This window comes from Taudactylus pleione, unplaced genomic scaffold (genome assembly GCF_031769625.1).
Source record: "Taudactylus pleione unplaced genomic scaffold, aTauple2 ptg000366l, whole genome shotgun sequence".
NCBI classification, from domain to species: domain Eukaryota; kingdom Metazoa; phylum Chordata; class Amphibia; order Anura; family Myobatrachidae; genus Taudactylus; species Taudactylus pleione.
The window spans coordinates 7,044,638-7,067,185 of record NW_028284767.1 but is presented as its reverse complement, the minus strand read 5'-3'; the positions used below and the strand labels follow the sequence as shown (position 1 = coordinate 7,067,185).

General features: G+C 43.2%; 1 protein-coding gene across 2 annotated transcripts; it reads left to right on the top strand.

Annotated features, from left to right (window-relative positions):
* The first annotated feature begins 242 nt into the window (after window positions 1-242).
* On the top strand, window positions 243-17,397 carry LOC148508457 (germ cell-specific gene 1-like protein). Of its 2 annotated transcripts, XM_088444567.1 has the most exons (5): window positions 243-1,063; window positions 3,233-3,280; window positions 8,146-8,298; window positions 13,332-13,443; window positions 17,018-17,397. In XM_088444567.1, the coding sequence occupies exons 1-5, from the start codon at window positions 736-738 to the stop codon at window positions 17,346-17,348; spliced, it is 972 nt and encodes a 323-aa protein (XP_088300693.1). In that variant the 5' UTR covers window positions 243-735; the 3' UTR covers window positions 17,349-17,397. The 2 variants fall into 2 exon arrangements, with proteins under 2 accessions (XP_088300693.1, XP_088300694.1); XM_088444568.1 differs by lacking the exon at window positions 3,233-3,280 and having other exon boundaries at window positions 283-1,063.
* The last annotated feature ends 5,151 nt before the right edge of the window (window positions 17,398-22,548 follow it).

The window sequence follows — 22,548 nt, the reverse complement described above, 5'->3', positions numbered from 1 at the left end:
ATTAGCATGTGCAGAACGCAACTATCGGCCAATTGCGTGCATAATCGCAGTTGCGATCCTTGCTAAATTAGGCCCTATGTTGGCACTTTATAAATAAAGGTTATCTTTTAATATACTTTCAATGCATAATATAATGTTTGCACCAATCTAAGTTGTATTAGCTAATAATAGTAATAAAATTGTAAAGGTAGTATATGAACCCTGACCATAAATAGAGTGTGTCTTCCCTTTAATATTAACACTGATGTAACATATGTGTTTCTGTTTCAGAAAATCTATATCCTAACTAAGGACAATCAATCACAGAGATCCATTAGTAACTTCTGCAGAATGTCCTTGGGAATGCTGGACCGTGTGTGGACAACTATGTATGATGTACAGTTAATATCAAGTTAATATTCTAAAATTCTTATGTCCTTCATATTTCTCCAGCATTGCAGGTTTTTGCTTCAGATAGAACAAACTGCAACATATGTAAAACATTGTCAACAAATCTAAAATACATCATTCTGGAAAAAAAGACATAAATGCGTTAATACTAGGAGACCAGTAATAGGCAGTAAAGCAGTGAAGATAAGCATGTTAAACAATGAATAGATCATGGCATACAGAGACAATAGAAATCCATAAATGTTAGTACATGTGCTGAATCAGATGGAACAAATAAGGGAGAAACCTATGGCAGATCAATTCTGAAGTATTCCGGATGTACTTTACAACTTAAATATTATATTCATGATGAAAATAAGCAGGAGGAACCGGTCGCTCCTTTCTGTGGTACTGAATCTAATGGCTCTCAGTTTCTCTGTGGCAGCCTTTTTTACCAGCTACTGGTGTGAGGGGACGCATAAAGTGGTGAAGCCGCCCTGTCTATCAGCTGTGAAAAGTAAGAACTGTCAGGTGCTATCATTAAACAGCACCACCACAAACAGCGACATAACTGACATCAATGGGACCCTGGACCAGAATGCGGTGCACTATAATTGGGAGACTGGGGATGACAAGTTTTCTTTCAAGTACTTTCACACTGGCTTCTGGCTCTCCTGTGAAAAACACCAAGGGGGTAAGTAAAGGAGTGGGTAAAAAGGTTTCTTTTTTTGGGGGGGTGGGTGGGGGAGAGGGTGAGTTTAGTGCATTCTGTAAGAGCTATTTGCAATCACTCGACACCAACAATGGGCTTGATTCAGAGATGGATGCTATCGCACAGCCGCTGCGTCCAGGGGCGCCGAAAAGTGAAAGGTACCAGGTACTAATTACCCAGGCCTAGGCCTGATGGAGGGGCCCGAGTCCACTGCTCGCCCCCCCACCCTCTCCCATGCCTATCAGCAGCAGTAGCCTGTGTCTCCTCAGCCCAGCACATGCTGCTGTATGCTGGGCTGTGAAGGGACCGGGGAGGCTGCTACCGGTGGGCAACAGCAGCAGTAGTCTTCTCTGGTTGTGCGGGGGGAAGCGATCACATTGATCATGCCCACCCCCTGGATTTGCCACTGGCTGAGGGGCACAAAGCACCCCCTGTGGAGCACACTCCGCAAATACCATTTCTCTATATCTTTTTGTAAGGAGGTGTAACCAATACTTGCCGACTTTTCAGCAGGGGGATCCGGGAGGGGGCTGGCAGGTCCGTCCAGCAGGGAGGGTGGGGACGGTTCAAGTGGGTGGAGCGGGGGCTCCCCGCTTTATAATGACAATATTACTGGCATTACAAGGCAGGGGGTGGGGCTACGATGACACGATGCAGCGCCAATCGCGTCATCGCTCCTCCAGGCTGCCCACTTTTGCGGCTGGTGCGGGAGTTTTGCGGGGTGCCGGCAGCCATTCCGGGGGACTTGCCTAGTCTTGCGGGGTGTCGGGAGCGGCAACCGATTTTTGGGAGGCTCCTGACAGTCCCAGGAGAGTAGGCAAGTATGGTTTAACCACGCCCTCAAAATTACCCGGGCCCCTCACAGCTCTCTACTGCTTTGGCTGCGTCTTTGTATGCAGCAGCTGTGTTAAAATACACAAAAACCGCAGAAAGAGTCTTGTGTAAAACTGCGCTCACTGTGGACTTCTGTGATCTGCTGCTGCTTCCTAAGGTGCAGCATTGGTTCAAATGCTTGAACAGTGAACATCTGAGTCCGGTGAAATCACGCTGCCGGCGATAACGAATCTGCATATAAGGATGAAGCCACTGGCATCGTCACACCCAGAAAATGGGGCCAACAGGAATGCTGCCCGTCACCACATCCAAATGGCAGGAGCATGTCACTCATGCTGGCTTGTAGGGCACTGCAAGTGACATGGCAGCCCCAGATCTGCACTTGCACAGTGCGGAACCTGCACATGCGCAGACCGGGAAACATCGTAAATATGGAAATTACGTACATCTCTAAATTAGGCCCAATATACTGCCGGCTAGTGGCTGAATAGGATGGGAGCACTAATTCCTGTTGTGAAATGTTATTTTCAATACGGCTTGTGACAACATCAGAATCTCAAACTGAGCAGCCATACAATTACTGTTCCCTCTAATGAATATAAAAAGAATTATCCTCTGAATGGCTGAAATGAGAATTTTAACACATTGCAACCTTGCACAATAGGTCTGTACTTCAAAATTAGTTTCTAATCCTGTCAACTCTAGAGCCCCAATAAGAACTGGCTAAAAAATTGTTAAATACAACAGTGTCTGTTTGTGACTCTAACTGAACATAGAACACATGTAGATGTGCTCATGTCCACCGCATAACATACATTTTTTTATGAATTCACTTATACACTGTTATCAACAGTACCAGCCACAAAAACAAACCTGCTCTCTAAAGAAATACTAATAATTATTTATAAAACACCTGTCACCCAATAGGATTCAACACACTTTACATCATTGCAGCGGATGAGGGCGTGCTCAGTTGCTGTTCTATGTAATCCGTCACATCAGTGTGGGGGGTCTATTTACTAAGCAGTGTTAGGAGAAGTGAAAAGTGATAAGGTGCCAGCCAATCAGCTCCCAACTGTCATTTTTCAAACACAGCCTGTGAGATGACAGTTGGGAGCTGATTGGCTGGCACCTTATCACTTTTCACTTCTCCTAACACTGCTTAGTAAATAGACCCCTGAATCTTGCACTAGACACACAAACAAGCACTTTCGTCCACAGAACCTTTGTCCCCAGTGCTGAGAGGCAGTAATGCTACTCATATAACTAACGTATACAGTATATCATTTCTTTAATGTTTTATGTATTTTGTTTTAGAAGAGGCATGTCGCAGCTTTATTGAATTATCCCCGGAATCTGAAAAAGGTACCCATACAAGCTTCTGTTATTTATAACTATGTAGTCATGGCATGTATGCTGGGATAAGGGACTGGCTGGAAATTTGGCATAGTGCAATTGAGTGGCCAACATGTGCCACCACAAGAGGATGAATGACATGAATACCAAAGTTGCCTACCTTCCTGGAATTTCAGGGAGACTCCTGGAATAGTGGGAGACCTCATGTTACCCCAGAAGGGGTAGGCATATATCCCGGAAAGTGTACAGACTCACCGAAACTCAAATCCAATGCCGGGCATGATCAGGGCCAGATTAAGGTTTGTGGAGGCCCCAGGGCTACTAACTTGTGTGGGTTCCTACCAGTAAAATTGGTGATATGATGTACTGGTGATATTTTTATGAAGTATGATGTGGAAATACTCCAAGACCACTTAGGTGTTAAACCATACTTGCCTACCCTCCTGGGACTTGTGGGATGCTCCCGATTTTTTGGGTAACCCCCCCACACCTCCAGAAGAGTAGGTACTTCTCCCGCATTCCGCCCAGTTCCTAGTGAAGTGGGTAGAATGGGGAGAATATTCCCGGGGATCGGCGGTTCCATGAGTAGGGGATGAGACCTAATCACGCCTTTCTATGAGAATGGTGTCATTTGGCCCCGCCCCTATTTAAATATGCAGCAGTCCTGGCAAATTACCGTGTGGGGCTTAATGACACAAATCATCCCGCCCCACCACCAACACCACCCACCTGCTTCTCCTCTGCGGGCTTCTCCCGGGGAGAAAAACTTGTATGTGTTAAACACATTATAGTGCCATAGTAACCCCATGCTGGTGATATAGCCATGTGTGGGGGCCCTCCAGTTTGTGTGGGTCCCTGGACAACCACCCCATCGGCTCTGCTGTTAATGTGGCACTGGGCTGGATGATGTGGCGGAGCTCATTGTGGAGAATGGCTGAGCACTCTCCGCAGGCTTACTCTACTCCACTTGTGCAGTCTATATATTTGTCCCTTACTATACTGAAAATATTGCATTTCCACATTATTCTGCTGTCTCAGGCTGCAAGGGAAACTATATAGGAAAAGTTTATGTACCGTACAAATGTTCAATAAAATATATCTTTCTGCGTCGATAAAAATGAGAAAAGGAAAAATACCAGGTACACAGAGGGTTAACAGAAAACATGGGAGGGGATTAGGAAGTCAGAATATAGACAAGTGGAACTAGAAGTGTGCAGATAATGAAGAGGGCAGATCCATAATAACTCTGGGAACGGGAGACAGGCGTGATGTGTGTGCTGAATGCTGCAAAGAGTGATGGTGGGGAATTGTCACTAGAATACTTTATATAGGAGCTATCTAAACAAGGGAATGCTGAGCTGCTTTAATATAGAAAAGCCTCAATAGCAATGTCATAAAATTTATAACAGGAAAAAGAATTAGAAAAGAAAATTTAACACATTTGACAACATATAAGTCCGTTATTTATAGTTAAACTAGAAAACATGTCACACAGAGGTATATTTATTGGGGAATTTTCCACGAAAATACCTGAATGTATGTATCACGGTTCTGGTATTTTGTAGATCTGGCACCGGGGCCCAGGGTATTTAACTGAGTGCAGGAAACGGGGAGGCTTCAAGATACCACGACTCATAGGTAATACAGGTACTGGCAGGCTAGAGACACTACGAATCACGGACCAGCGCAATGCAAGGATACTAGCATTGGTACAGGAACCCAAGCCACCGGGCAGCCTCTCACCTAACGGACCTAGGACCAATCGGGCCAGAGAACTACACCAGTGACAAGAGACACCTGAACTCAAAACAGTATAGTACTAACAGTCTGCACCTGGGAACCAACCCAGGAATCGGAGTCTTATGTAACCAAGGAAGAACTAATGAAGCTATATCCCTGGTATAGCTCTGACAAAAGACTTGGACCATAATCTGGAAGGGGAACTCAGGATAGAGAGACACTTCAGGCACACACAGTACTGAACACCAGGTACGGAGAGAAACGTGTCGATGAAGGGGTCAACTATCTATATACCACTCGCGTGAATCCAAGGTATCCTTGCCAAGTCACCGCTAAAAGCCAGAGGATTGTTTTTAATACAAGGACACTCAATGCCTGTGCAGAGGAAAGTTCTCACGGAGAGGTGGACCCGATAACCAATATGTCACTCACATTGCAACTGTGCTGCTTACAGTACACTGATGCCGCGGTTTCCTACACTGCCGGAGGACTTGTACCAAGCAGAGGAGCTGTACCAGGCGTGAGTACAGAGCATGTGCTAACAGATTAGCTCAGGACACCCAGGGGTCTATTTACTAAGCAGTGAAAAGTGATAAGAAAGTGATAAGGTGCCAGCCAATCAGCTCCCAACTGTCTTCTCACGGGCAGTGTTTGAAAAATTACAGTTGGGAGCTGATTGGCTGGCACCTTATCAATTTTCACTCTGTCTCCTAACACTGCTTAGTAAATAGACCCCCCAGTGCGATATGCACACAGGCTGACTAAGCCCATTGCACACAAAAATTCTGCCCAATACAAACATATAACGGGTAAGAGAACTTAGATGGAATGCAGACAATGATGATCACTCTGTGTGTGGTGTGGAAGCCGCGGCACTGAAATGGCATACAGCGGCGATGGTAAACAGTCCCGGTGGTTATCGGTATGCAGCACGTTAAGCCGCATTTCTGAGAGGCAAACAGTGATGGTAGAAGTGGGTAATGGTTGAGTTTCAACAAGGAAAGTATCCACAGGAGAAAGCTCTGTAAACATAGTAGACACTGAGCCTGGAACGATCCTCAGGAAGAAACACAGTTATTCAGGCAATGAGTCTTTCCTAGGCCTGGAAATATATAGGGAGTGGTAACAGGTTGACCAAGTAAGCAGCCAGGTGACCGGTAATCACTGGGATAGTCTGTTGGAGGTTTTAGACCAGTGTTGGCTAACATTGACACTCCAGTTGTTATGGAACTACATAACCCAGCATGCACTGCTACAGTTTTGCTATTAGGGCATGCTAAAACTATGGCAGGGCATGCTGGGATATATAGTTCCACAACAGCTGGCGTGTCAAGGTTAGCCAACACTGTTTTAGACACAGCAATGAATAAATGTTTAACCCTGTATGGGCGGCTAAGACCACGATTCGTGACATGGAACTACCCTAGATATTGGAGATATCTGCTGCAATACCCCATTTTTCGATTGTAAAAGATTTCTATGGGGGCTTCTTTAATGCAGAATATACCAAGCTCCAGTATGGCTTGGCCCTGGTAGCTAATGCCATCTACAGAATGGCTTAGCTATTGTAGCCTATGGGCTATGGACTGTACCAGGAGAGGAATCGCGGCACTCTCTTCTTGCCTACTCGCTGTCATCAGACCACGCATGTGCACTGATGTGGCCAGTTGGAAATGTGTGTACAACTTGGGGCTCCATTTACTAACGAGTTTGTTCCATTACAAACTCATTGTGTATGTTTATTACAGCTGGAGGTATTTATCATGACAGATGCCATGGTTTTTAGGCAGCTCTATTTTAATTTCATGTCTGCATAAGATATAGCAGTATGATACTATTTAACAACGAGCGGTATTCTACTTAGCATTTTACGAGCACCTTCTAGAAGATAATAGCTAGAATCTGATTGGTTGCTATGGGCAACGTCTCCACTTCAAAAAATTCACACTTTAGTAAATATACCCCTAAATATCAGTGTGAGTAGAATGAAATAAATAAAGTATTTATAATCCAAGTTTACATGTATCATAATTGATAATAAGAATCATTGCATGTGATTGTTAATATTTAGTTCTACTACCTTATTGATATTTAAAAGCTTCTCTGAAACATTAATGCTTAATATTACTAAAAATGTCATCACATCTCTTCTGATGCCTCCACACGACAGCTATAGCAAATTACTCTGGACATATGAAAGGAGATACAGGTTGAGTCTCCCATATCCAAAATGCTTGGGACCAGGGGTATTTTGGATAACGGAATATTCCGTATTTTGGAATAATTGCATACCATAATGAAATATCTTGGGAATGGGACCCTAATATACACACAGAATGCATTTATGTGTTATATACACCTTATACACACAGCCTGCAGGTCATTTTATACAATATATTCAATAATTGTGTGGCTCAAGCAAAGTTTGTGTACAGAAATGAAAGTCATTTATGTTACATATACACCTTATACACACAGCCTGAAGGTAATTTTATACAATATTTTTAATAATTTGTGCCTTAGACAAAGTTTGTGTACATTGAACCATCAAAAATCAAAGGTTTCATTATCTCAGTCATGCCAAAATTATTCCGTACTTCGGAATATTCCGTATTTCGGAATATTTGGATATGGGAGACTCAACCTGTGAAATCTATACTCATTACAGGTCATCATTAGTCTCCTGGAGATAGTTGTAATAAATATGCAACATAAAAACTGATCACTACAATTTGCAAGTTATCAGCTGGGTAATCTGAATAAAATTCCCTTTTTGGAGGGACCATCTAGCACATGTACATTGTGTATGAAACAATAGGGATAAGATTAGTATGTAAGCTTATTTTGCTGCAAGTAACTTTCTTATGTATAGTGCAGAGGTTCCCAAAAGCGGTACTCAAGGCTCCTCAACAGTTCAGGTTTTAGAGATATCTATGGTTGAGCACAGGTGGTTAAATCAAATTGATTGAGGTACTCATTAAGTCACCTGTGGTCAAGCATGGATATCTCTAAAATCAGAACTGTTGGGGAGCCTTGAGGACCGCTTTTGGGAACCTCTGGTATAGGGAATAATATTGGAGAGTGAGATAGATGTGGCACTAAGTAATGGAGTCCCTACTTTCTGTATGTTCCAGGTGTACTCTGGCTGTCAGTGATCTCTGAGTTTCTATACATCATACTGCTAAGCCTCGGCTTTCTGCTTATGTGCTTAGAGCTTTTCTACTCTAGTAACTTCATCGATGGCCTGAAAATAAATGCGTTTGCTGCTATTATTACAGTGCTCTCAGGTAAGTCATTCATGTGTGTGTTTTGCGACTTATGGAATATAGTATTAATGCATTTTAGTTATTTTATGGCTCCATTTTTACAATTTAAGATCATGCAATCCAGCAAATTTTATACAATATCAAAGTGGTATGTTAAAAAAAAACTACTGGACAATGAGTTATATTATTTACAAGGGTATAATAAATACAATTAAAAACAGAAATACCATAATTGTGAAAAATTATATGTTTGTATAAATATCAATGAAGCATGAGGGTAAAATATTGTTTATTCTTACACCAGTAAGCATATACTTTTTTAATACACATATGCATACACTGGGTTCACAGGGGATGTATTTAGTATACCGGCGGGCGGGATTCCGGCCGTCGGAAGCCCGACCCGGGACTAAAGATAGACGTTGAAATCCCAATGCCAGTCCATATCCCGACATCGGAATCCCGACAGCCGCCATCCCAAATGAAGGGTACACTGGGGCGTCTTAGCTATTAGCGGCGCAGGGGGGGCGGGGTTAGGTTTAGGCACCATGGGCAGTAGCGCACGCAGGGGGGGTTTCTGAGTACCCAGAAACCCCCCCTGAGAGACCAAATTTTCTTTTCAGAGATGGAGACAGCCTTGTCTCCATCTCTGCACCAGTTGCAGGCCACCCCCCACTCCCCCACCCCCCACGATCGAAAATGCCCGGGCACTTCCTTACAGTCATCCCAGAGGGAGCGTGGGAGAAGGAGGTTCACCTAGCAGTCCGGCACATAGAACTTGAAGGAGGTCCGCAGCAGAGCAGAGGTGAACACTGATTGAGAACTGTGCCACCTCCGGGGATGCAGTGGAATAAAGGGCTGACAGCATGAGTAGCAAAGTGCCAACAAAAAGGTACAGGGGTTTCTGGGGCTTGAGGGGGCACACTGGTATATTAATAGCCCTGGCAGCGCTCTGTATAGTAAGTGCAATAATCGGGTCCATACGTGCGGGGAAGCTAAACGCGGCAAATTCAAAAGTGCAGTGTGTGTTCCTGTGACTGACGACTAACACAGGCAGCCTGCATTCCTCACCCCTACACTGCTCTTGAGTCCCGTTCAGCCCGGCAAGCTGACACGTGATCATTAACTCCTTGGATGCAGGATGTAAGTAATTTGTACAGAGAGGTGTGTGACAGTGTGTGCTGTGTGACGGGGTGTGTGCTGCTGCTGTGTGTGACAGGGTGTGTTCTGTGTGTGTGCGTGCTTTGTGTGACAGGGTGTGTGTACTGCTGCTGCATGACAGGGTCTGCTGTGTGTGACAGGGTGTGTGTGCTGCTTTATGTTGGAGGGTGTGTGCTGCTGTATGTGACAGGGGAAGGAATTAAGGGGGCATATAATTGCTTCATTGTTTATGTGCTGTAAAACCCTCCTGGTCGGAGTCAGAGATAGCCACTATCTCTATTTATGTGCTGCTGGTGTTACAATATGACCTGGGTACCAGCATGCAGCCAGGAGTCTCCACTGTGTGAAGTGACAACAGTGGCAGAATTTCTATCCACATAACATCTCCTCCCTCTCCCTGTCCAAAAAACAATAGCAGGTCTGACTCTCCTTCCCTGTTTATGCGTGACATGTTTTTCTGGTCTAAAGTTGCATGGTGATGGTGTATATATTATAAATATATATATAGTTGCTTTTTTTTTTTTAACCAGCCGTTTGGAAACCCCCCTTTAAAATTCCTGCGTTTGCCCCTGATGGGGGGGGTTTAGGGTTAGGCTTCGGGGGGGAAGGTTAGGCTTGGGCACAACTGTGGGGGTTAGGAACTAAGGGGAGACGGTTAGGTTTAAGCATCAAGCAGGAAGAGCTAGGTATAGGCACTAACGGGGAGGGTAAAGTGTGTATTATTTTATGCATAGGGGAAGGGGCGCTAGATTGCACACCGTAAGCACAATGTGAGGTGCTACCTGCTGAGACTAGTAGTGCTGCAAGCAGAAAAAGAGAAAAAATGCAAGTGCACACTCTAACAATGCTAAACCTAATAATAATAATTCTGCTATATTCCATCAAAGAGGTTCTTAGCATAATAATGGCCATAATTATGGGCCTGCCCACTGCATCTAGGTGACCTCTATCAGGCAGATTCCTAACACTCCAATGGAACAAATATAGGGCACGGGACCCCCCAGGCCAACCCAGCAGAATCGCCCCATGGCATCACACTAGTGTGAGATTAAAAGTGATGGTTAAAGAATTATAAAGAAATTCCTATGTGTTAAGTCTTACATAAGTAAGATGTTCTAAATTAAAGTGTATGAAGTACTACATATATAAAAAACAAACTAAAGAAGTGAAAAAGTGTACATTATGATGCCATGAAGCAGTCCAGCCACACCAGCCCAGAGAGCCCTGCGCCCCAATACCAGTCCCAAAACTAACACACAGCATAGTACAGAATGCATAGTGGGAGGGGCCCTAGATTGCACATCCTAAGCACAATGTGAGGTGCTGCAAGCAGAAAAAGTAAAAAAATGCAAGTGCACACTCTAACCATGCCAAACCTTATAATAATACTGCTATATTGCATCAAAAAGGTCATTAGCATAATAATGGCCATAATTATGGTCCTGCCCACCACATCCAGATGACCTCTATCAGGCAGGTTCCAAACACTCCTATGGAACAAATACAGGGCACGGGACCACCCAGGCCAACCCAGCAGAACCACCCCAAGGCATCACACTAGTGCGAGATTGCAAGTGATGGTTAAAGAATTATGAAGAAACTCCTGTGTGGTAAGTCTTACATAAGTAAGAGGGTCTAAATAAATGTGTATGAAGTGTATTATTTTATGTTCATCTTTTTTTTGTGAAAATGTTGTATTTGTATAGGCTAAAACTTTCTAGAGGCTAAATTCATAATTTTATTATATTGTAATGTAACAATTTATTGGGTTTCAATAAAAAAAACATTAGAAACAAACAAACTTTGTGAGCTTCACTATAAAAAAATATGAATTATTTTATTATGTCATTACTTTGAACAAAAAAACAGTGTCCCCTTTAAATCCACACCAAATCCAGGGCAGACCCGTGTTCAGTGTGAACGTATCCGACCCTGGAATTTCCCGGGTTTTGGTGTAGTGGGAATGGGGGTCTCAGACTAAGGGCTCTATTTATTAACATTATTTTTACTAAAATAAAGTGAAAAAGGGTGTTTTCACACCCTTTTCACATTATTTTAGTTTCACCTGTAATTACTATAGGGCAATTGGAGTAGAATTAGTAAAATTCTACTCCAACCCCTAGTATCACTTATTTTTAGTAAAGCAGATCGCATTTCCCATAATTGTAATGGGAAATGTGATCCGACCATAGTTACTAAAAATAAATTGTGAAAAAATACCGGGGGAAGCCCTGTGATAATAACGCCACCTGGAGGTGGCGTTATCCAGGGTCTCCCCCGGTTACCGGGCTCCCACTCTGCTCTAACGGGGAGAGCAGAGGCTGACTTACCAGACTCCAGGGACCTGTGATCGGGCCTCCGGTGATGGCTCCTCTCCGGTCAGCTGGTCTCCCACAGTGCACTGCTGCCCGGTCATCAGGTGATCGGGCCCCAGTGCAGTATGGGAGATCACCTGATCGGGAAGCCTGGAGAAGATCACCGGAGGCCAGGAGGATGCAGGTAAGTGTAATGAAGGGGGGGGTCGCGGGGTGGGGGGGGGGTTGCGGGGGTCCGCGATCGCGGGGGGCGGGGCTTTGCACCGGTGGGGGGGCAGCAGCGACGGTGGGTCGGCGCATGCGCGGGCTCTTAGTCGCGGTACTTTTTCCGAAAATACAGCGACTAGAGTGCGGATGGGATCCGCAGGGACAGAGCTTTATCGCAAGCTCGGTCCCTGCAAGGGATTTATAGTAAATCCCTATGATATTGCCTGAATTCGCAATGCGAATTTACTCGGTAATATCACACTACAATCCGCATTCAATATGCGGATTGTAGTAAATAGAGCCCTAAGACCTGGGAATTTCCAGGGTTGATAGACCCGGGAAGTACCCTTGTATTTTCTAGGTCTTATGTCTGAAAAGGGTGTAAATAATAAATTGCGATCATACAGAATTGCTGCCTCTACTGAAATACATCTGTTCCATGAATAAATTCTGAAAAATTTATTCATGGAAACAGGGGTCATCAAAATTAGTGTACCAGAAATAAATATAATCCGTGCTTATGTGATAGCAAAGTCCTCCTGGATGACTCAACAATTCTTGCTTTAACTGGATGCAGTTCCAAATATTCCAGCCACTACTCCCATAGGGTTCTTCTATAGAATAGCCATGTAGCTCAGAACAAAACATAACGTAATATTGTAGCACAAAAGCAAAAAATTGTCCACACATACACATACATATACATATATATATATATATAAATATGGGATAAGGTTTCTCTGGGTTCCTGTAGGTTGAAGGTACTCCGAAGGAATAGTGTTTGGCAACAAATCAGCATACAATATATATCCGAAGTAAAAAGTTAGTAGTTTCCCTGGGGCTCCCTTTAGACACTAAAAACTTTTAACTGAATCTCTTTTAATTTATTTTATTTGTTGCTTTTATCATTAACACACAATAGTTATGCCTCTTGTCACACTACCCTGTAAGAAATTTATTTTCAGGCAGAACTGATAAGATATGGAAAGTTTAGCTAGATTGTCCCACAATTTTGAAACATGCAATGCAGTGAGCATTCCCCCATGCCCAAAGTAACATGTCACCAATTTGTAAGAATCTCTTTAGACTGCATCACTCTATTCCCCCCTTCCCTATCTTTACTGTATTTGTGCAAAGAGGAAACATTTACAATACATGTCACCAACTGTTGATTCTTGCTCACATGAATTGTCGAACATGCCAAGCCACGAGAATTCAAAAGACCTGTTACATTGCATAGTGTTTTTTTTTATTTAAACATATTGAATTTATATTAAAGCATATGGGATGTTCTGTGTGTCCTGTACTACTCAATAAAATTAATTTGTATATATTTATTGAAGATAACAGAATGCGTTCTATATTCACTAGGTCTTCTTGGCATGGTAGCCCATATGATGTACATGACCGTTTTCCAAGTGACTGTAAACCTAGGCCCCAAGGACTGGAGACCACAGACATGGTATTATGGATGGTCTTTTGGGTAAGTTGTTACTAGGTGCTAATTTAGTTATATATAAAAGCAAAATACATTGTTCTTCTAAAACATTTGACTCTTTAATGTGTTTGAAGGTAAATGTCACCATTTGAAGGTGGACTGCTAGCGTACATACTACATGTGTTATCTTGATTAAGGCCCACTGCTGCCACAATAACAGAATTACAGGAACAGGTCAGGGAAGGAGAGGTAGATTTGGGTGTCATCAGTAAAAATGTCATTATTAAGAATCAAGGAGATAATTACTTCCCCTTAGGTGGAGATATAAAACAAAGAAACCGTATGTTCAAATAAGAGCCATGGGAGTCCAGTGGGTGGAAGGAAAGGAGGATAGAAGGAGCTGGAAGAAGAAACAAAAAAGGAGAAGTTTGGGATGCAGGAAGAGAACCAGGAGAGAACTGTGTCACAAAGGCCATTGGATTGAATACTGTGCAGGGGAGAGAGTGGTCAATATGTAGATGGTGGCATAGAGATACAGAAGGATGGGCATGAAGTGAGTGACCCATAGACTTAACAGATTGTTGGTGATTTTAGTGAGGGATGTTTCGGTGGTGTGAAAGTGATGGTAACAGATTGGAGAAAGTCAAGGAGGGAGAGAAAGGAAAGGAGACTTGTGAGGCAACTATAGACAAGCTGCCTGAAAAGTTTAGAGGTGAATGTGAGGGGAGAAATTGGTCTGTAGTTGCAAAAAGAAGCTGGGTCAAGATACATTTTTTGAGAATAAGTGACAGTGGGGGAGATGTATCAAGCCTTGGAGTGAGATAAAGTGGAGAAGTTGCCCAAATCAACCAGTCAGTCAGCTTCTAAATCATGTATCTAGCATGGTCTTTGAAATTAGCTAGAAGCTGATGGGTTGTTTTGGACAACTAATACCAGCTCCACTTTATCTCTCTCCAAGGCTTCATACATCCCGCCAAGTGTGTTAAAGTGATGGCCTGCTGCAGACCGACAGATTAGGTGAGAGATGACGTAGTCAAGGGGGTAGGTAGAGAGGGGAGAAGATGACAGAAGATTGCAGACCTCATCCCCAGACTTGGGAAGGGACAGATGGTGTAAATGTTAGATGGGGAGTGTGGCCTGATGGAGGAAATATATTGAGAGGATAGTGTACAATTTTATGTGGTGGTAAATTGAAAAGCTATAAGTTAGGAATTGAAAAGAGGAGAAGGTTGGTAGAAGAAGTGAATGAAGATGGTGGAAGAAGGGAACGAAGATAATGGATGACAGTGGTATGGGGAACATCTATTGGAGTGCCTCAGTTGGAGTTTAGAGTGCCAGAGGCTGTGAGTTTTGGCAGGAGCAGACATGTGTAGAGCTGAGGTGAAAATGTAGAGACGGCTAGGTTTGGGAATAACACAGTATTTTGGGTAATGGAAGAAGTGGGGAGAGCTGAAGTAAAAAGGGTTGTGGTCTAAGAGTGGGAAGGGGGAAGATGGGATAAAGGAAGTGACAGTTATAGAGGGTGAGCAAAGTAAAGAAGACAGGGAGATACATTTTGTGCAAGTGGCTTTATCAGTATGAATAGTGAGAACACAAAGATAAGGAAGGGTAATAGATAATGAAGTGAATGAACCAGACAGTAAAATTATCAAGGATTTGGGATACATGGGGTGGGGGGAGCGGATAACACTACGGGCCGTATTCAATTAGAAGCGAAAAGTCGAGATCCACGAAAAAGTATCGTCGATTGCGACTTTTCACCTGTCGGAAAAGTATCGCCGTATTCAATTCCATTCTCTTTTCGCGTACGCGAAAACGCCTTGCAATGTAATAGGCGAAAAAGATTTGCCTATGAATAGGTGGAGAAAAAAAGTGCAAAATCGCTATTTAGGGGTGCAAAGGTGGGGAAACCACACAGTACCCTTGGGACAGCCCCCCAAAGCATTACTGCGTCAAAAAAACCCTAAAAAATAGAGGAAAACCCCCAAAAATTACTTAGAAAAAAGGGGCAAAAAAGTGCAAATTGGGGGTGTTTTTGGATTACAGGTGCTTGCTTCAGGTGCTCTTTTTACATTTTGTAAAACTTTACTTTAGCGACTTTAAACCATGCTTGCACCCATTTTCAAGTACCCCAAATTTGACAGGACTACTTATTTTCACCAAAAAAAAACTGCTTAATGCTATTCTTCACCACTTGTGAAAAGACACTAATTAGACGATATTAACACACCTAATAGCTTTATTAGGGCAAATCGGGGGGCATGTACATTGATCCCTAATGTTAGTGCATCTTTTAGGGGGTGATTTCCCCAATTCTGACAGCACTTTTCGCCTGCTTTGCATTCATTGGGTTGCGTTTTCGCGTCTTTTGGAATTGAATACAGCGAATAGCGGGCACGCGCGCGATAAGTTTCCACTGCTAAAATACGCAAGGTAGGCGAAAAGTCCGGTATGCGAAAAAGTATCGTGGGTGCAAAATTAATTGAATACGGCCCTATATACGAATTACCCCAGGAGATTCTATAATGGCAATAGCACTCCCTGTCAGAAATTGATCCTATACAAGCCTCTCAAACAACAATACAAAGACAGAAAGTTCTCAGTCAGTTTATTGACAGCAGGGGCCAAATGACAGCAAGGGCCAAATGTAGTAGGGTGAGTTTAGCAGTAAAACTCTCACCCTAATACATTGATCGAGTTGTATTTTCAATACAGGAAACACCTGGATGAGAGTTTAAATCTTGAGCATTTTTTGAGTCTGAAAAACATGCAAGTCAGGCTTGCTTACCCTCCCGATTTTGGTCGGGAGCCTCCCGAATATCGGGAGACGCTCCTGACCCCCCGGAAAGGCAGGCAAGCCTCCCGGGTCTCGCCCCCTCCCGCTGACTACAACTAGAAACCCCCCACAGCGGGGGGCCTGATGACGCGATTCGCGCTAAATCGCGTCATCATGGCCCCGCCCCCCCGCTTCACAATGTCTTTATTTTTGGCAATGTGGAGGGGGCGTGGCCGCAATGACGTGATCCTGCGGTCACGCCCTGGCCCCGGCCACCTGCAGAGTTAGTGCCCTTCCACCCCCCCCGCTGTGTGCAGGCATTCAGCTCCCTACCGGAAGGAGGGAGCTGAATGTCGGCAACTATGATGCAAGTCTGCATGTTTTGTGACTTTATTACATTGGCTAAGTTTAAAATGTGATGTAGGAGTCTGTTACAGACATTTACAAATATTATGGTAAGTCACCCATCAAGTCAATATGCTCCTGCTAATTGACTAAGTCTACCGATAAACAGTCAGAGTCCGTATGTTAGGTACCATATTCATGTGGTTCCAAAAACTTCTATTTATGGCTAACCCCAAAACATTTCATTTAGATCTATCACACGTGGGGTAGATGTACTAAGCGTTTGAGAGAGAAAAAGTGGAGCGTGGTAAAGTACCAACCAATCAGCTCCTAACTGTAACTTTGAAAAATAACAGTTGATTGGCTGGTACTTTCTCTCCACTTTATCTTTCTCCAAGGCTTAGTACATCTACCCCTAATTAATTTTCTCCCCCCAAAAAAACTGTTTGTGCAAAAGGAAGTACTTGATCATATTATTTGTTTTCTTGTCCCCAACAGTCTGGCCTGGCTGTCCTTCACATTATGCATGTCTGCCTCGGTCCTCACCCTCAACACTTACACCAAGACCATCCTGGAGTTTAAGTACCGCCGAAGGATCTTTGAAAAAAATGTACGAGAATGCAACCCTTTCCTAGACACTGAGATGGTGCGCTTCCTCTGGGAGAAGTACATTTTCTCTGTGAGTGGTTCCCTTGAAGACCCTTTGAACTGGCACAAGGGATTTGGAAACCCCATTTTTTTGGATATTGGGAGCATTACTGATCTGCAGGGTGCGGGGAAGGAGGAGGAAAGAAGGGTAGAAGTAGAGGACGATGGGGAACAGTGTTAACAGTCACAAAATAATTAAGTAAATCACAATAAAAGCTTAGTTAAATGTTCCATGTTCTGTTTATTTGATTCCATAAAGTACATGTTTTCATTGTGATAATAAATGTAACAATGGGGTCTATTTAGCAATAATCGGGATATTGGCTCCAATATTTTTGCCAATATCGTTGCGATTGTTACCAATTATTCCTTATTATTTCCCTGTTATGCAGAAACAATCCTTTCAGGATTTGCATTTTTAAAAACCTTGCAGTTATACTGCTGGAAACACTGGCGGTGTAATTGCCGACTGAGGGGAGGAGAGTTACAGCCGCCTTCAGTGACTGATGCATTTTTCGGCTGAGATGAGGATTTTCCTCATATAATGACATTTTCATAGGGTAAATATTTTAAGGATTTGGCTAACATTTTTTCTGCTTGCTGCATAGCAGAAACCGTTATGCGCTGTAGAGAGCAATGACTCGCTCGCTACAAAGCAATGTTGTAGGAGTCGGGCATTAACGGAGAAGATAATTGTGTTATTTTCTCTGTTAACCTTTTTTGTTTCTGCATTATTGAAGTGAAAATTGGCTTGCTAAATAGACCCCAATATGTGATCTAGACAAATATGAAATCTATAAGGAGCATAAGAGGTGCCATAATCTAATTTCACAAATCTTTCAGCTAGCCCTTTTTTTTTTAGTTGGCATTAGACTGAAATAGTTTACAAATGACAAAAGACTGCCAGGTAACCAACAAAGTAGGCCCAAGGCCGGGTACACACTTAGCAATGTGTACCCAGACGATATGTCGGCCTGACAGGCCACCATATCATACCTCGGGTACACATTTAGTGATGTAATGAAGGATAAAACGATCCCTTGTTGTTTCCTTCATTACCTGCAACGGTGCCGCATGCAATATCTTTCAGTTGGGCCATGCAGTACAGCCGACCGGACAGTATTGCATGCGACCGCAGGAACTCGCAGATAGTCCGTGCAGACTGGACGATCCGACCAATATGTTGTTCCGATTCAGCCGGAAATTACATATCGGGCCGACATCATCCTGGTGTGTACCTAGCTTAAGGAAGAAAAGTTAAGATTTCCATATCTAGCTTGGGTATTCAAAGCTATTCATAGAGGATTATCTAGTATTTGTAACATCACATGTGTCAATCATTCTACTGAAGTGATTGGACCACTGACAGTCTAGAACAACTTATCTGGCTTCTATTCCCCTGGAGGTCTAAACACCTCGTCTTTCAGACATAAATACTGAGGGAGTACTGACACTACACAGATAACATCCTACAGAAGTGCTTACACTATCACGGTATCGGTATGAATGACCGCCGGACGAGAAATTAGCACACTGCAGACATTCGCATTATTTCCCCTTTGACCCAATAAGAAGTTTTTTAATTCTAACCCTAAATATTATACAATGGGGTAGATGTACGAAGCCCAGAAGCGGTATCAGCGCACGTTATGTGCGCTGATACCGCTTCTCCCCGATGTATGATCGGGGGTCTGGGCAGTAAATGACAGGAGCTGGAACACACAGGAGGATGAACTTCTCACTAGAACCGAAAGTCACAAACAAATGCTATAGCCGGCATCAGAGCAGAGAACCAGCAGGGGTAAAAAAGGAAGGCGATTCAATGAGTGCAGGGAGGCGGAGACAGAACAGTCAGGTAGGAAGACCTTGTGGAGAGCAGCCCAGCGTTCTTGTCTCCTAGCAATGTGCCTGAGAAAACCACCCGAATCACAATTGTCAGACAAGACGCAGCGGCGGCTTGTGACACCCAGAAACCATTCTGGCTGAATCCCGGAACCCGTTTTGGGCTCTGGACCTGATTCAGATATGTACGTTAATCCGTTGATTAAAGTACATCTCCAATATTGAGATGTTTGCTCTTAAGTGACCAGCACTGCGGGAAGCTCCAGTTCCTGCATCCTGACCAAAGGAGCAACCATAGTGATGGTTGTGATGGTGATCCCAGCCTACGACGTTGGCTGCAGTGCTGGGATCGCAAATGCAGCAACCTCCTTTGCATTTGACACCTCCTTCTGAATTTGTATCTGAGATGAACGGGAATGCACAGCCGCTTGTGTGCAGCTCTGCAAAGCCGTCCATCTCTGAATAACAGGACCGCTGTATGGTGGTCACTAAAGTAGCACTGGTATGCGGTATTATTGTCTTAATCCAGCTCTGGGACCTTCCCTGGTCACTGATAATGCATATAATTTACAATTTAGAAGACAAAAGATGAAATTCCAGCTAGGCATGTTTAAGAAAGGGTATACCTTGCTACAGTGATGCATCCAAACTGGGTATAAAATGACTAATATCTTGAACCAGTCATTTGCCGGGTTGATATCTATTGTGCCTGACATTAGTTTTATTTCCTTCTCTTTTCTCCCACCATCCCACCTCTCTCCTCCTCTTACATTCGCCTCTTTGTATTTCTTCCTCTTCTTTTCTTGTCTCTCACTCACTTAACCCGACTTTGCTGCCCGAGTCGCAGGCTGCCTCCTAACCTACTGTATGTCTCCCCCTTCCCCACTGTTAAGGGAGGCTGGACTGCTTCTTAAGCTCCCACCGTCCGTATTATTGTACTCTGTGTGCCCTGCACTGCTTTGTATCCAGTCCTGTGGCTCGGCGGGTATAGTATTACTGCCAGCGGCCTGAGTTCCGGAGATAACCATCTTGCTGCAACATCTTTTCACTAGACTCGCCAGAGGGCTTCTCTGCCTGGTGCCCCCTGTAACTAGCAAAACAACGGGGCATTTGCATGCTGTGTTGTGTCCTTGAGTGGGGAAGGCAGTGATAGTGATTTCTGGCACGAATATATGCAATTGCTATGACATTAAAAACATTTTATTGTGACAGATATATAACAGTGATTATGTTAAAAATCATAATAAAACATATTGCTGAACACTTTTCATGTATAGAATGTCCCTCAATCTTCAACTATTTGTATTGGACTCAAAGTCTCTCCCCATGTAAGCTTAACTCTTAAATGCCCCAGTTACATGAAAAAAATGGTACAGTAGGTTGTTAACTCTGCCTGTGACCATAATTGTAGAGCATACTCCCAACTGTCCCACTTTTTGGCCACTAACAGAGCATTCCACCAACAGTCCACAGTATTCCACAGGAGGGGGCACTCTCTCACTGCTGCATGCGCACGGTATCTACACAGTGTGTGGGAGAGCTTTGGGGTGGCCCAGCATCTCTGGGAGCGCTAGGCATGCCACCAGAGTGATGGAAACACAGGTGTGCCATGAGGCGATGTGACACCAATATGTTGGGAGGTATGCTGTAGAGCAGTTTTTTTAAACTAGTGTGCCACGGCAGTCAGCTCAGCACACTAGAACTGTAGTGTGTTTTATTCCTGTGGAGGCCAATGTAGTGTGTTTAATTCCTGTGGAGGCCAATGTAGTGTGTTTTATTCCTGTGGAGGCCAATGTAGTGTGTTTTATTCCTGTGGAGGCCAATGTAGTGTGTTTTATTCCTGTGGAGGCCAATGTAGTGTGTTTTATTCCTGTGGAGGCCAATGTGTGTGAATTTTTTTATGTGGGAGAAAATGTGTATGTTTTTTCATTGGTCACGCACGCTGCACAGCTGGATGGTGTGCCTTGGCAATTTGAAAATCTTGTGTAGTGTGCCTTGAGTTGAAAATCACTGCTGTAGGGGCTGCAGTTTGAGTCCTGGCAGCACCATATTCACCCTGGGCATTGCTGTGTCTGCGGAAGGAAAGCAGCCATGCCATGTTACAAAAGTGGCATGATTTTAAATGGCAATTTCGGTGTGCTGAGGCTTTTAGGGCACAAGAGACTCTTGGGCATATCAGGGAATGAACAAGCATGGCACCTGACAATATGCCTTACATTTAAAATATCATATACCACAAAAAAAGTCTGTATTCATTATTGATGCTTATTTTAACGCAAACGCTACGGAGACTAAACTGTTGATAGTACAGCTGGTCCTTCCTCTGTGATCCTGTATGGACACTTCTATCTGTTGACCTATTTTAAGCATTGGAGCTCTGAGCAGTCATTACACCTACTCTTGTAACATATGTTACGAAAGGATTTTCTAATTCCACATCACAAGTTCTTTCCGCATTTTGTTTTAATTACTTATCTGTAGGAGATTACTGCTGTAAGCTTAATTAAATAAATTAATCATGCTAAGACCTCAATTTGCAGATGAGATTTGCTTTCATCAAGTGTAATTCACTCACTCTTCACTTTGGATCTGCCATTCTTTGACAAAGTAGTGTAAAATATACTTCCAAATTATTTTCAACAAAGACAACTTAATTGGTGATGTATGGCATTTGAGTCTATGGCATAGTAGGGCATTGCAAAGTAAGGTTTTTTTGGCTTTATATTTTTATTATTTAAACTCATGAAAAGCCCTGTTATCACTAATAAAGTCTTTTCACTGCTACATGAATAGACCCCTATAACCGAGTTTAAGAACTAAATACACTCATACCATAGTGTTAAAGGAAGGTAATGAGAGTACATACAGTAAATAGAAGCATTTTGTACCCGGAACAAACCATGTTGCAATGCAAGAGGTGTAAATGCATTTATTTATTTTCTGCATGCAGAGAAATGCTATCTGCATGTAGTGAACAAATGTTAGGCACCTTTGTTATTACACTGACATTTAGAATGGAGCTACAGTAGGAAATGCCCTTTTCAAACTTTTACATCTCTGCACATTTTAAATCTGCTCCATCCGCTTTACCGAGGTGCAAATTGCTTTTTTTTTTACACCTACTGTAAAGCTGGCCACACACTAGACCAACTTACATCCAACCAGCCAACTTGTTGATTGGTTGGAATGAAAATCTGGTAAGGTATGAAAGCAAATGACAAACAGCAATTTGCTCCCAAACACTGGACAATGAACAAAAACTGTTTGAACAAATTGTTTAGATCAAACATTTAACAAACTTGTCTGACGACCATTTTCATCTGTTTTCTGGCATTTAGGAGCAAATTGCTGTTCATCATATACTCCCATACATTACCAGATTTTCATTCCAACCAATCAACAAGTTGGCTGGTTGGATGTAAGTTGGTCTAGTAGTGTGTGGCCAGCTTAACTCTGCATCAGTCCTATAGCCTCCTTCTAAGGACAATAAAGCAGTGAGACATCTCTAGTTGTGTCATTGTATTCCCTCTGTATATCTA